This window comes from Schistocerca nitens, chromosome 7 (assembly GCF_023898315.1).
Source record: "Schistocerca nitens isolate TAMUIC-IGC-003100 chromosome 7, iqSchNite1.1, whole genome shotgun sequence".
NCBI classification, from domain to species: Eukaryota; Metazoa; Arthropoda; class Insecta; order Orthoptera; family Acrididae; genus Schistocerca; species Schistocerca nitens.
The window spans coordinates 408,329,209-408,341,907 of NC_064620.1; the positions used below are offsets into that span (position 1 = coordinate 408,329,209).

Genomic DNA, 12,699 nt, shown 5'->3' on the forward strand with positions numbered 1-12,699 from the left:
GATTTGATATAGATCAACGGGGATAGTTGAAAATGTGTGCCCCGATCGGGACTCGAACCTGGGATCTCGTGCTTACACGGCAGACGCTGTATCCATCTGAGCCACCCAGGGCACAGAGGATAGTGCAACTAAAGGTATTTATCGTTTGCACGCTCACCGTGAGACTCACATTCCCAACTGAATGTCCACACACTACATTCGTAGTGCCCCTACCCATTACACTCATTACTCGCGGCAGACAATCTTACGGAGCCCCGTAAGAGTTCGGGCAATGCGTGTGCATCCAGCACAGAAGAAGAAGGTCAATGGCCGGTTAGCCTTAACAACATGAAGACGCTATCTGTTCTTTCGGACATGTTAGTTTAATTAGTGTGTAAGCTAAGGGACCGATGACCTCAGCAGTTTGGTCCCATAGTCCTCACCACACATTTCCAAATTTCCTATTAATTGGATCATTTTACCGATCCCCTGACTCAGAAGATGTAGTTGCTGAACAGTTCAAAGAAAACTTGAGTCTCATTTCAAATAGGGACCCCACTCATACAGTTATAGTCGGTGGTGACTTCAATCTACCCTCGATATGCTGCAAAATATACGTTTAAAGCCGGCGGCAGGCATAAAACGTCATCCGAAATTGTGCTGAATGCTTTCTCAGAAAATTATTTTGAAGAATTAGTTCAAGAGCCCAATCGAGGCGTAAATGGTTGCGAAAGCATACTTGACCTCTTAGCAACAAATAATCCTGGAAAAATAGTGACTATTGTGACGCATACAGGGATTAGCGACCACAAGGCAGTTGTTGCTAGGCTGAATACCGTAACACCTAGAACCATCAAAAAGAAACTCAAAGTATATCTATTTAAAAAAAGCTGACAAAAATGCTTTTAACGCCTTTTTAAGAGAGTCTTCACTCCTTCCGATCTGATCATGTAAGCGTAAAAAGTTGTAATGTAACAAAGCAACTTAAATCACTTAATAAAGCCAAGGTCTCCGATCCAAACTGTATACCAGTCAGGTTCCTCAGAAAGTAGGCTGATACAACAGCTCCATATTTAGCAATTATATACAACCGCTCGCTCACAGAAAGATCCGTACGTAAAGACTGGAAAATTGCTCAAGTCACGCCAAAACCCAAAAAGGGAAGTAGGAGTAATCCGCTGAATTACAGGCTCATACCACTAACGTCGGTCTGTAACAGGATTTTGGTACATATACTGTATTCGAACATTATGAAGTAGCTCGAAGAAAACGATTTATTCACACATAGTCAGCACGGATTCAGAAAATATCGTTCTTGTGAAACACAACTAGCTCTTTATACTCATGAATTAATAAGTGCTATCGATAGGGGATGACAAACTGATTCCATATTTTTAGATTTCCTGAAGGGTTTCGATACCGTCCCTCACAAGCGTCTTCTAACCAAACTGCGTGCCTATGGAATATCGCCGCAGTTGTGCGACTTGCATTCGTGATTTCCTGTCAGAAATGTCACAGTTCGTAGTAATAGATGGAGAGTCATCGAGTAAAACAGAAGTAATATCCGGCGTTCCCCAAGAGGTATTATTGGCCCTCTATTATTCCTCATCTGTATTAACTACACAGGAGACAATCTGAGTAGCCGTCTTAGATTGTTTGCAGATGAGGCTGTCATTTACAGTCTTGTAAAGCCATCAGATGACCAAATCGAATTGCAAAGTGATTTAGATAAGACATCTGTATGGTGAGGAAAGTAGCAATTGACCCTGAATAAAGACAAGTGTGAAGTTATTCACATGAATAACACAAGAATTTCGATTACGCGATAAGTCACACAAACCTGAAGGCTGTAAATTCAGCTAAATACTTAGCGATTGCAATTACAAATGACCTAAATTGGAACGATCACATAGATAATATGTGGGTAGAGCAAACCAAATACTGCGATTCATTGGCAGAACACTTAGAAGGTGCAGCAGGTCTACTAAAGAGACTGCTGACACCACGCTTGTCCGCCCTATTCTGGAATGTTGCTGTGCGGTGTGGGGTCCGCATCAGATGCGACTGACGGATGACATCGAAAAAGTACAAAGAAGGGCAGCTCGTTTTGTATTATCGCGAAATAGGGGAGATAGTGCCACAGACATGAACGTGAATTGGAGTGGCAATCATTAAAACAAAGGCGTTTTTCGTTGCGACGGGATCTTCTCATGAAATTTCAATCACCAGTTTTCTCCTCCGATTGCGAAAACATTCTGTTGGCACCCTAAATAGGCATAAATGATCATCACGATGAAATAAAAGATATGAGGGCTCGCACAGAAACATTTAAGTGCTCGTTTCTCCGCGCGCCGTTCGAGAGTGGAACCGTAGAGAGACAGCTTGGAGGTGGACCTGTGCGGGGCACTTTATTGTGAATAGCACAGTAAGCACGTAGATGTAGATGAATGAAATTATGGAACTTTTTTACAGGACACTGCCGGAATAATTGTAATATTTTCTTTTATTCTCCTTTCTTTAAAAAGACGTCATCCTGTCTCATGTTTTAATTAATGTGAGCCGCGCGGAGTGGCCGCGTGGCTTGAGGCCCCATATCACGGACTGCGAGGCCCCTCCCGCCGGAGGTTCGAGTCCTCCCTCGGGCATGGGTGTGTGTGTGTTGTTCTTAGCATAGGTTAGTTTAAGTAGTGCGTAAGTCTAGGGACCGATGACCTAAGCAGTTTGGTCCCTTAGAAATTCACATACGTTTTAGCAATTTGAATTAATGTGAGTTTAAGAGTTTCACCTTGCTGGGTTAACATTTTGCAGGACCTTGATCATCCGTTGCCCAGGTTACGAAATTTCCTTAAATTTAGTCTCCTGGTGCTGATCAGGTTTAAACTTTTGAAGAGCCGTGATTGAGCGTTTCTTAATTTGTTAAATTTTTTTCTTAAAGTTTCATCTAGCACTGCCCAAGGTTTCTTTTTATGGAGACTTTTATATTTAGATGCAGCATGTTAAGAGGGATTCATTTATAATCAATTGTCTTGATTACCCACCATCACGTTCACTTCTTTTTATATATTAGTCAGGATCCCGTACGTAGATTTGAATTGTGGTTTCAGATTCTAGAACGCCATCTATTCGTCTTTATCAGGATAATTACTCCGCATGTTGGCAGTGATAGATATTTTTCTTCTCCTAAATGTGTGTAATTCAGAATTTGACAATTCTTTTATTTCTTATACAAGTTTTGTTTAAGGGTCCCGTGGACTTGTTTTTAAATTGTTAATAGTTTTTTTATTCAGCCTATATTAAATTAATTAAGCCGCAGAAGCCGAGACCAAAATCTAAATCAGTTATGTTGTTCATGAACGGATGGCGTGAACTAACCAGTGATATTTTCATAGTGCCTCGTACTTTCTGGCCACAAGATCTACGGACCTAACGCGATTCGATTTCGTTTACGGAGCTGGAGGGAGACTGGAGACTAAAGAAGAAACGTGGTCACTCTAGATGAAAAGCCGGTTTTCCTCAAGGACACTGCTAAAAGAAGGTAGATTATGTCCTCCTAGATTTCGAAATGTCATTCCACACTGTACTACAGTGTCGACTAATAATGAAACGTTGATACGAAATATATTCACAGACACTGACAATATTTTTGTTCATTGTGCTGATGAGAAACGTTTACTCGAAACGTGGATTTCTGTCACCCTGTTCCTTTCTCATGCATCAGTTTACGCAAGGAATTAATTTTTTTTATGCCGAATCTGCACTTAAACTCTGTTTGGATGGTGTTTATATTATTATGTCTGATATTCACACGACTATATTAGTGTCAGAAAAGATATGTTATGTCTTTCGATGTGATAACGCCTGCCAGAAACCTTAGATACAGTCTATGATACCTACTCCAGTTAGGTGGGAGCTTCTCAGGAAATGGCAGCGCGGGCCTTTACTCACTTAGCAGCGACGCGTGGGCGCAGCCCGGCTGCGTGGTTCCGCCGTTGACGTAGAAGTCAGCGTGCCCGTTAGGCCCCCACTGACCCAGGATACCGGCACCCGTGTGGATCACGTCGACGAAGTGCGCGTCGCTCGAGTCGAGGTCACGCGAGCTGTTGCTGCCCATGTAGAAGATGATGGTCGGATCCAGACCTGCGCAAAAACAACATCACATTTACTGTACGACCTGCAGCATACAGAATTCATAAGAAGTCTGGGGACAGATTAGCAATACATTACACTACTGCCCATTAAAATTGCTACACCACGAAGATGACGTGCTACAGACGCGAAATTTAACTGACAGGAAGAAGATGCTGTGATATGCAAATGATTAGCTTTCCAGAGCATTCACACAAGGTTGGCGCCAGGGGCGACACATACAACGTGCTGACATGAGGAAAGTTTCGAACCGATTTCTCATACACAAACAGCAGTTGACCGGTGTTGGCTGGTGAAACACTGTTGATAAAGGTCGGATTGTAGCCTATCGCGATTGCGGTTTATCATATCACGACATTGCTGCTCGCGTTGGTCGAGATCCAATTACTGTTAGCAGAATATGGAATCGGTGGCTTCAGAAGGGTAATACGGAACGCCGTGCTGGATCCCAACGGCCTCGTATCACTAGCAGTCGAGATGACAGGCATCTTATCCGCATGGCTGTAACGGATCGTGCAGCCACGTCTCGATCCCTGAGTCAACAGATGGGGACGTTTGCAAGACAACAACCATTTGCACGAACAGTTCGACGACGTTTGCAGCAGTATGGACAGTCAGTTCGGAGACCATGGCTGCGGTTACCCTTGACGCTGCATCACAGACAGAAGCGCCTGCCATAGTGTACTCGACGACGAACCTGGGTGCACGAATGGCAAAACGTCATTTTTTTGGATGAATCCAGGTTCTGTTTACAGCATCATGATGGTCGCATCCATGTTTGGCGACATAGCAGTGAACGCACATTGGAAGCGTGTATTCGTCATCACCATACTGGCATATCACCCAGTGTGATGGTATGGGGTGCCATTGGTTACACTGTAAGATGGCAAGAATTATGCCCCTTACATGAAGTCATTAAAGATCACCTAACTCACGTTGAGCGAACAGTAGGGCTGAACAAAAATGACTGACAAGGCACAATGCATCTTGTAGAGGGTATAGTATGGACGTATTGGAATAATTAATGTCGGGTGATGGTTTTAAAGTAATTCACACGACATGAAAACTTTGTGGAAACGCGTCGATTTACTGGAGTCTAGTTTACCCCAGGGAAGTACTCAGAATTGACCATGGCCGCTGGAGGAGTGGCTAAGGGAAGCGAGAATAGGCAGCTTAGGGCAGCTCAAGCTCTGAGAAAGCGGTAACGGGGCACGGCGTCCAGCCGCCTTAAGATGAGTGACAGTGAGTGGGTGGTTGACCCCGACTCCATGCTGGTCTACCAGGAAACAGACGGAAAACTTGTACGCCTGTTGATAAATGTCCGTCATCCCGTTTTCTGTGAAACATGTGAGAAAGCCGCACAAAGCTATGGTGGAGTGGTCAACAGAGGTCAAAATATGTGTGTTCATGACTATAGCAACTTCAGACTGAATTCATGGTCCGTAGAGTCTGAAGCAAATCAGGTGATGAGCAACAGAATGAAATACGCCAGTCTCCGATGGGAACGTAGGACCAAGGAATTTGAAGTACTCTCCTGGGAGTCAGAATTCCGGAAAACTTGGTGTTGTGCAGACTCTAACCTTGATGGGTGGCCTGGGAGGAGTTAAATAACAGAAGTTGAGAGGGAGGGAAGTTTTGTGCTCACTTCCCAGAGCAGTCATTGGTCGGTGCTGGGAAGCAACGCATAATTAACGTGACTTGAGCTGCAATTGGCGTAAGTGATTTTGCTGGAGGGGAAACTGAGGCGAAGAGCAGACTGTCAGAAGTCTCCGTAGAGGTCTTCTGTTCCCAGCTTGCCTAGAGTGCGGACGTGGCGTTCTTTACTCAGCTTGCCTGAGAAAGAGTGAGCATCTCTGCAGTTTAGGACTTAGCAAATGGAACGATTGAGCTTGGAGATAGGAAGTTCAGGTTCAGCTATGTACTGAGCAAGATAGCTAGGAGTGAATAGACGAGCACAGCCTTGCAACACCATGAGGTCGACCGACATCTGCACGACACCGCTCCGCCACGCTGACTTCGGTGATATTGTGCCCGCTCCGGTCACTGATTAATTTGCTGGATCACGTCGGCAAAGTTTCCACGAGGGTTTCATGGGCCGTGTATTCTAGAATTCTTCTCGCACTTCGTATTATGCCTGGGTCAGTCAAGAAGAATTACTTTTGATTTATCGCGCTTTACTCCATGCAAACGCAATTTATTACCACTGCCAGTTAGGAGAGTAATGTAATGTGGTGATTGAAGGTTGTGAGTTAAAATAAATCTGTGCTAATCGACTGCAACTGTTTTCAATCAAGTAGTTGAAATCCCAAGTCAGTTTCTTAATTAATTTTATGTTCAACATTTGCATCTGGTGTTCAATAGCTGAATATAACATCAATGTGCACCCATTTTTAATTAAAAGGGATCAATTCTGAACCAATTAATGTCAACACTGCCACCGCAGTTCAATCAGGAGTCACAGGGCCTTATTACATTCTTTGCGTTATCCGACATTGCGGCAGTTTTGCACTCTCTGTTGATCTGTTAGTTAATTACCTGGGGTGAACACTCACCAAAACCAGATAAGTGATAGGTGGGGTGTTACAACACATCTCGGTCGCCTCTTGTTCGCGTCGACGGCACTTTAACAGTGGACGTTACATTTCAGATGTGTTACGACCCGTGGCTCTACCCTTCATTCGATCCCTTCGAAACCCTACATTTCAGCAGGATAATGCACGACTGCATGTTGCAGTTCCTGTACAGGCCTTTCTGGATACAGAAAATGTTCGACTGCTGCCCTGGACAGCAAATTCTCCAGATCTTTCACCAATTGAAAAATGGTTCAAATGGCTCTGAGCACTATGGGACTCAATTTCTGAGGTCATCAGTCCCCTAGAACGTAGAACTACTTAAACCTAACTAACCTAAGGACATCACACACATCCATGCCCGAGGCAGGATTCGAACCTGCGACCGTAGCGGTCTCGCGGTTCCAGACTGTAGCGCCTAGAACCGCACGGCCACTACGGCAGGCTACCAATTGAAAACGTCTGGTCAATGGTGGCCTAGCAACTGGCTCGTCACAATACGCCACTCACCACTCGTGATGAGCTGTGGTATCGTGTTAAAGCTGCATGGGCACCTGTACCACTACATGCTATCCAAGCTCTGTTTGACTCAATGCCCAGGCGTGTCATGGCCGTTATTACGGCCAGAGGCGATTGTTCTGAGTACTGATTTCTCAGGATCTATGCACCCAAATTGCGTGCAAATGTAATCACATGTCAGTTCTGGTATAATATATTTGTCCAATGAATACCCGTTTATCATCTGTACTTCTTCTTGGTGAAGCAATTTTAATGGACAGTAGTGTATGTAGTGACGGAAATGGAAAGTGCCATACCGTGAAGTACAAGTTCAAATTTGATCAAACTTTGTGGAGACATTCATCATATGAGTATTAAATCATGAAAAAGCCTCATACTGTTGAGAACTAACGGTCACCAACCTACGAGATTTGACCCCAAAACGCTCGAATACAATCTCGTATTCGTTGTGAGATGGAAGTAAAAAGACTTAGAGTGCTATCTTGAGGAAATTGTTGAACACCTGTAAGACATGGTGTGACAGGCCATGAAGCCTGCTTGCTGGAGATTGGTATGAAAGTGTACATCTCCACAGACATGTCACATGGATGAAAAAGCAGGGGATTAGGTAGGCCAGTCAAGCATTGGTGTATTCCTTAAGTCGTTTATGGTGGGTACTGTAATGTGGGTTCTAGCATTATCCTGCTGGAATACGCCATTTGGTACTCTGGCTACGAAGAGTATGATAACAGAATTGACTATTCTTGTTACATACCGGCAGACATTCAGCCTCCCATCAACAACAGCAAGATCAGTCCAGTGCTGAGGTCCAATTGCTCCCCACACTATTATTCAAAGAGTCGGAAAGGTACTGCTCTCCAGAATCGCTGCTCCATGTTGCCTTCCACGAGGGTGGACAGCATTTATGTTGACTTGACCGCCAAGAAAAGAAGCGAGACGCATCACCGAGCATCGTAGAATATCATCTGTCAATAACCCATTTGGCTCTTACTCTACACCATACACGTCTCGGTTGTTCGTGGTACACAGTCAGTGGTAAATGACACATCAGAATTTGGAACATCAACCCAACTTCCAGTAATCTACTCCCAATGGTTCATGGTGATTACTTGCAACATATACACACGTGTCTGATGTCATCACCCGCCTGTTCGGCAGAGCAAGGCGAACAATCCTACGATCTTCTCAGGATGCAGCTCTTCTGGAAGGACCTGTTCCTACTCTTTTCGCCACACGACTGCTCTGACAACGGAATGGTCCAGTCCAACATGTCAAAACAACCCGGAAATATTTTATGCCGGAGGAATACAATGAAAGAAATCTACTGTCAAAATCTTAGCTGCTGAGACACACTACAAGTATTTTTCAAAAACTGTTGAAGTTACTCGTTTCTTGTCGCACGAAGAACCGCTTATGACAGCATGTTCTACTGCCCTTCCTGCCCAGCGTCCGATCGGCCGTGACAAGAAGACATAGCGCCGCATAGTGCAATATCTGAAGCACCTAAATCATACAAAAAATATCACGTATCATTATTGTTCTGAGTAAGAGGCAGTTCATACCAACAGCTTAACTGTTGCATATATTCTTACGAAGGTGAGTAACAGAGGGAAGTAAAAGCAGTGTTTGATGTTATAGCTGACTTCCAATAACCGTGGCGTTAATGTATCGAAATGAAATATTTCTTACACGTATATCATTGTATGACAATCACTGTAGCACAGTTTTTATGACAATTTTTGAATAATGTATATTTTGGTAACAGTGAGCTCCTTGTTTACTCTCCATAGTGTCATCTGAATGACAAAGCCGGCCGTTGTGGCCACGCGGTTAAAGGCGCTACAGTCTGGAACCGCGCAACCGCTACGGTCGCAGGTTCGAATCCTGCCTCGGGCATGGATGTGTGTGATGTCCTTAGGTTAGTTAGGTTTAAGTAGTTCTAAGTTCTAGGGGACTGATGACCTGAGATGTTAAGTCCCATAATGCTCAGAGCCATTTGAACCATTTGAATGACAAAAACAAATGTTTTCCTTACACCAGGCACACCTGACGAAAGACAAATTAATAGTTTGATGTACTTCACAGTAATTATTAACTTTATTTAGACAGAGTTGCGATTGAGTAAAAATGGTCCTGGCCATTGCTCTGCTTATTGGGCTGCATACCGAGCATACTTACAGCAATTCGTAAAACTTGCCGATGCAAATTGATAACGCACAAATGTCTGAAATTTAAGGGTACTGCTAACCTAAAATGACATGCAGCTATCAAAATTCATAATATCCGACAATTTACTCAAAATTATTTTTCCACAGTTAAAAAAATTCTTTGTAGTGAGTTACATTGGTAGTTCCGGGTGAAATATGAATTATACAGTCTTTTCGTCGTCCTCTTGAGACACAGAAGTACAGTTATGTCCTTGTAGGGGTCCAGCAAAAGCAATGAATTAATTTCTGCAAGTGGTCAGAAATTCATTGGACTCTATACACAGGAAAAGCTAACAGTGTCATTATGATTACAGTAAGGAAGAAAGGTAACATTTGAAACTGAGTGTTCAGAGTTAATGGCTGTGCATATTCACTTGAATGTAAAACAGATACAACTTTTGATTTGAGTCATCAGTCTTCTGACTGGTCTGATGCTGCCCGCACCGATTTCCTCTCCTGTCCCAACCTCTTCATCTCATACTAGCACTTGCAACCTATTTCTTCAATTATTTGCTGGATGTGTTCTAATCTCTGTCTCCTTCTACAGTTTTTACACTCTGCAGCTCCCTCTGGTACCATGGAAGTAATTTCCTGATGTTTTAACAGATGTCCTACCATTCTTTCCCTTCTCCTGTTTAGTGTTTTCACACTTTAATTTCCTCGCCGATTCTCCGGAGAATCTCCTCATTCCTTACCTTATCAGTCCACCTAGTTTTCAACATTCATGTGCAACATCACATCTCAAATCCTTCAATGATATTCTGTTCCGGGTTTCCGACAGTCCGTTTCACTGCGATAAAATGCTTTGCTCAAAACGTAAACCTCACAAATTTCTTCCTCAAATTAAGGCCTGCGTTTGATATCAGTAGACCTCCCTTGGCCAGGAAAGCCCTTTTTACCAGTCCTACTCTGCTTCTTATGTCCTCTTGCTCCGTCTGTCATGAGCTATTTTGCTGCCTAGGTAGCAGAATTCCTCGTGATCAGCAATCCTGATGGTAAGTTTCTCACTATTCGTCATTTCTGGTTTTCCTCATTACTTTCGTCTTTCTTCGATTTTCTCTCACTCAAAATTCTGTACTCATTGGACTGTTCATTCCGTTCAACGGATCCTGTAATACTTCTTCACTTTGACTGAGGATAACAAAAATGGTTCAAATGGCTCTGAGCACTATGGGACTCAACTGCTGAGGTTATTAGTCCCCTAGAACTTAGAACTAGTTAAACCTAACTAACCTAAGGACATCACACACATCCATGCCCGAGGCAGGATTCGAACCTGCGACCGTAGCGGTCTCGCGGTTCCAGACTGCAGCGCCAGAACCGCGCGGCCACTTCGGCCGGCGGAGGATAACAATCTCATCAACAAATCTTATAATTGATATCCTTTCTACTTGAATTTTAATTCCACTTTTGAACTTTTCTTTTATTTCTATCACTGCTTCCTCAATGTACAGTTTCCCTCTCATTAGTGTTGTTGCTAAGAACTGCTCAATTTTTTTTTAAAAAGATACCGACTTCGCAACAATAACACTAGGAACAAAAACTGACTAGACTGTTCGCAGTTTAATCCTACATTTTCACAAAAATGTGTCTGAATGGGTTTCAGATACTATGTTTCAGTGTAGTTTAAACTACACACACCAAAAAAGTTTTGCATCACCTCAGTTCCCAGAACTTCTGAAGATAGACGTTGACTGTGGATATTGTATAACAGACACAGTCCCTTTGACTGTTCATAGATGACACTAAACTCCCCCAAAGATGTAAACAACTATAAGTGAGCAGCGCCTATTAGATGGAGGGGGTTCGACAGCCGATCAGTTCCAGTCATTCCAACAGGAAGGAAATACACTGTTTGTGTTGTCCGTAATTCAACCATGCCTAGACGGTCAATACAGCGGTTTGATCACGTCCGGATTGTTACTTTGTGCCAGGGAGGGCTCTCAACAAGGGAAGTGTCCAGGCGTCTTCGAGTGAACCGAAGTGATGCTGTTCGTACATGGAGGAGATACAGAGAGACAGAAAATGTCGATGACATGCCTCGCTCAGGCCGCCCAAAGGCTACAACTGCAATGGATGACCGCTACCTATTCATTATGGCTCGGAGGAACCCTCACAGCAACGCCACCATGGTGAATAATGCTTTTCGTGCAGCCACAGGACGTCGTACTACGACCCAAACTGTGCGCAGTAGGCTGCATGATGCGAAAATTCACTCCCGACGGCCATGGCGAAATCCATCTTTACAACCACGACACCATGCAGCGTGGTACCGATGGGACCAACAACATGCCGAATGTACCGCTCAGGATTGGCATCACGATCTCTTCACCGATGAGTGTCCCATATGCCTTCAACCAGAGAATCGTCGGAGACGTGTTTGTAGGCAACCTGGTCTGGCTGAACGCCTTAGACACACTGTCCATCGAGTGCAGCAAGGTGCAGGTTCCCTGCTGTTTTGGAGTGGCGTTATGTAGGGCCGACGTACGCCGCTGGTGGTCATGGAAGGCGCCGTAACGGCTGTACGATACTGAATGCCATCCTCCGACCGATAGTGCAACGATATTATCATCATATTGGCAAGACATTCGCATTCGCACCCCCATCATGCACATCTTGTGAATGACTTCCTTCAGGATAACGACATCGCCTGACTAGAGTGGCCAGCATGTTCTCCAGACATGAACCCTATCACACATGCCTGGGATAGACTGAAAAGGGCTATTTATGGACGACGTGACCCACCAACCACTCTGAAGGATCTATGCCGAATTGCCGCTGAGGAGTGGGACAATCTGGACCAACAGTGCCTTGATGAACTTGTGGAAAGTATGCCACGGCGAATACAGGCATGCATCAATGCAAGAGGATGTGCTACTGGGTATCAGGGGTACCGGTGTGTACAGCAATCTGAACCACTACCTCTGAAGGTCTCGCTGCGTGTTGGTACAACATGAAATGTGTGGTTTTCCTGAGCAATGAAAAGGGCGGAAATTATTTTTATGTTGATCTCTATTCCAATTTTCTGCACAGGTTCTGGAAGTCTCTGAACCAAGGTGATGCAAAACTTTTTTTGATGTGTGTAAACTGCAATAATGCTTATTAGCAGCTTTTGTGATTAATGATACGCTTCACTTGATAAAACAGCTGTGATAAAGTGGGCAAAACTAAAATAATGTTCATGGAGTATTTTCACATGCCGGATTATGGGACATAAATCCGACGATGTTTGGAAGTAAGACAATATTGCTGGCGTTTGCTGTACAGTCGATTCCGAA

The 12,699-nt window shown here is 44.0% G+C and overlaps 1 protein-coding gene across 1 annotated transcript in view; it reads right to left on the bottom strand.

Moving 5' to 3' along the window:
- LOC126194982 (inactive pancreatic lipase-related protein 1) overlaps nt 1-12,699 on the bottom strand; it is a 238,136-nt gene that overhangs the window by 14,424 nt on the left and 211,013 nt on the right. The window contains exon 6 of the mRNA XM_049933396.1: nt 3,925-4,116. Coding sequence (XP_049789353.1) covers nt 3,925-4,116 — 192 coding nt within the window. The remainder of the gene's footprint in view (nt 1-3,924; nt 4,117-12,699) is intronic.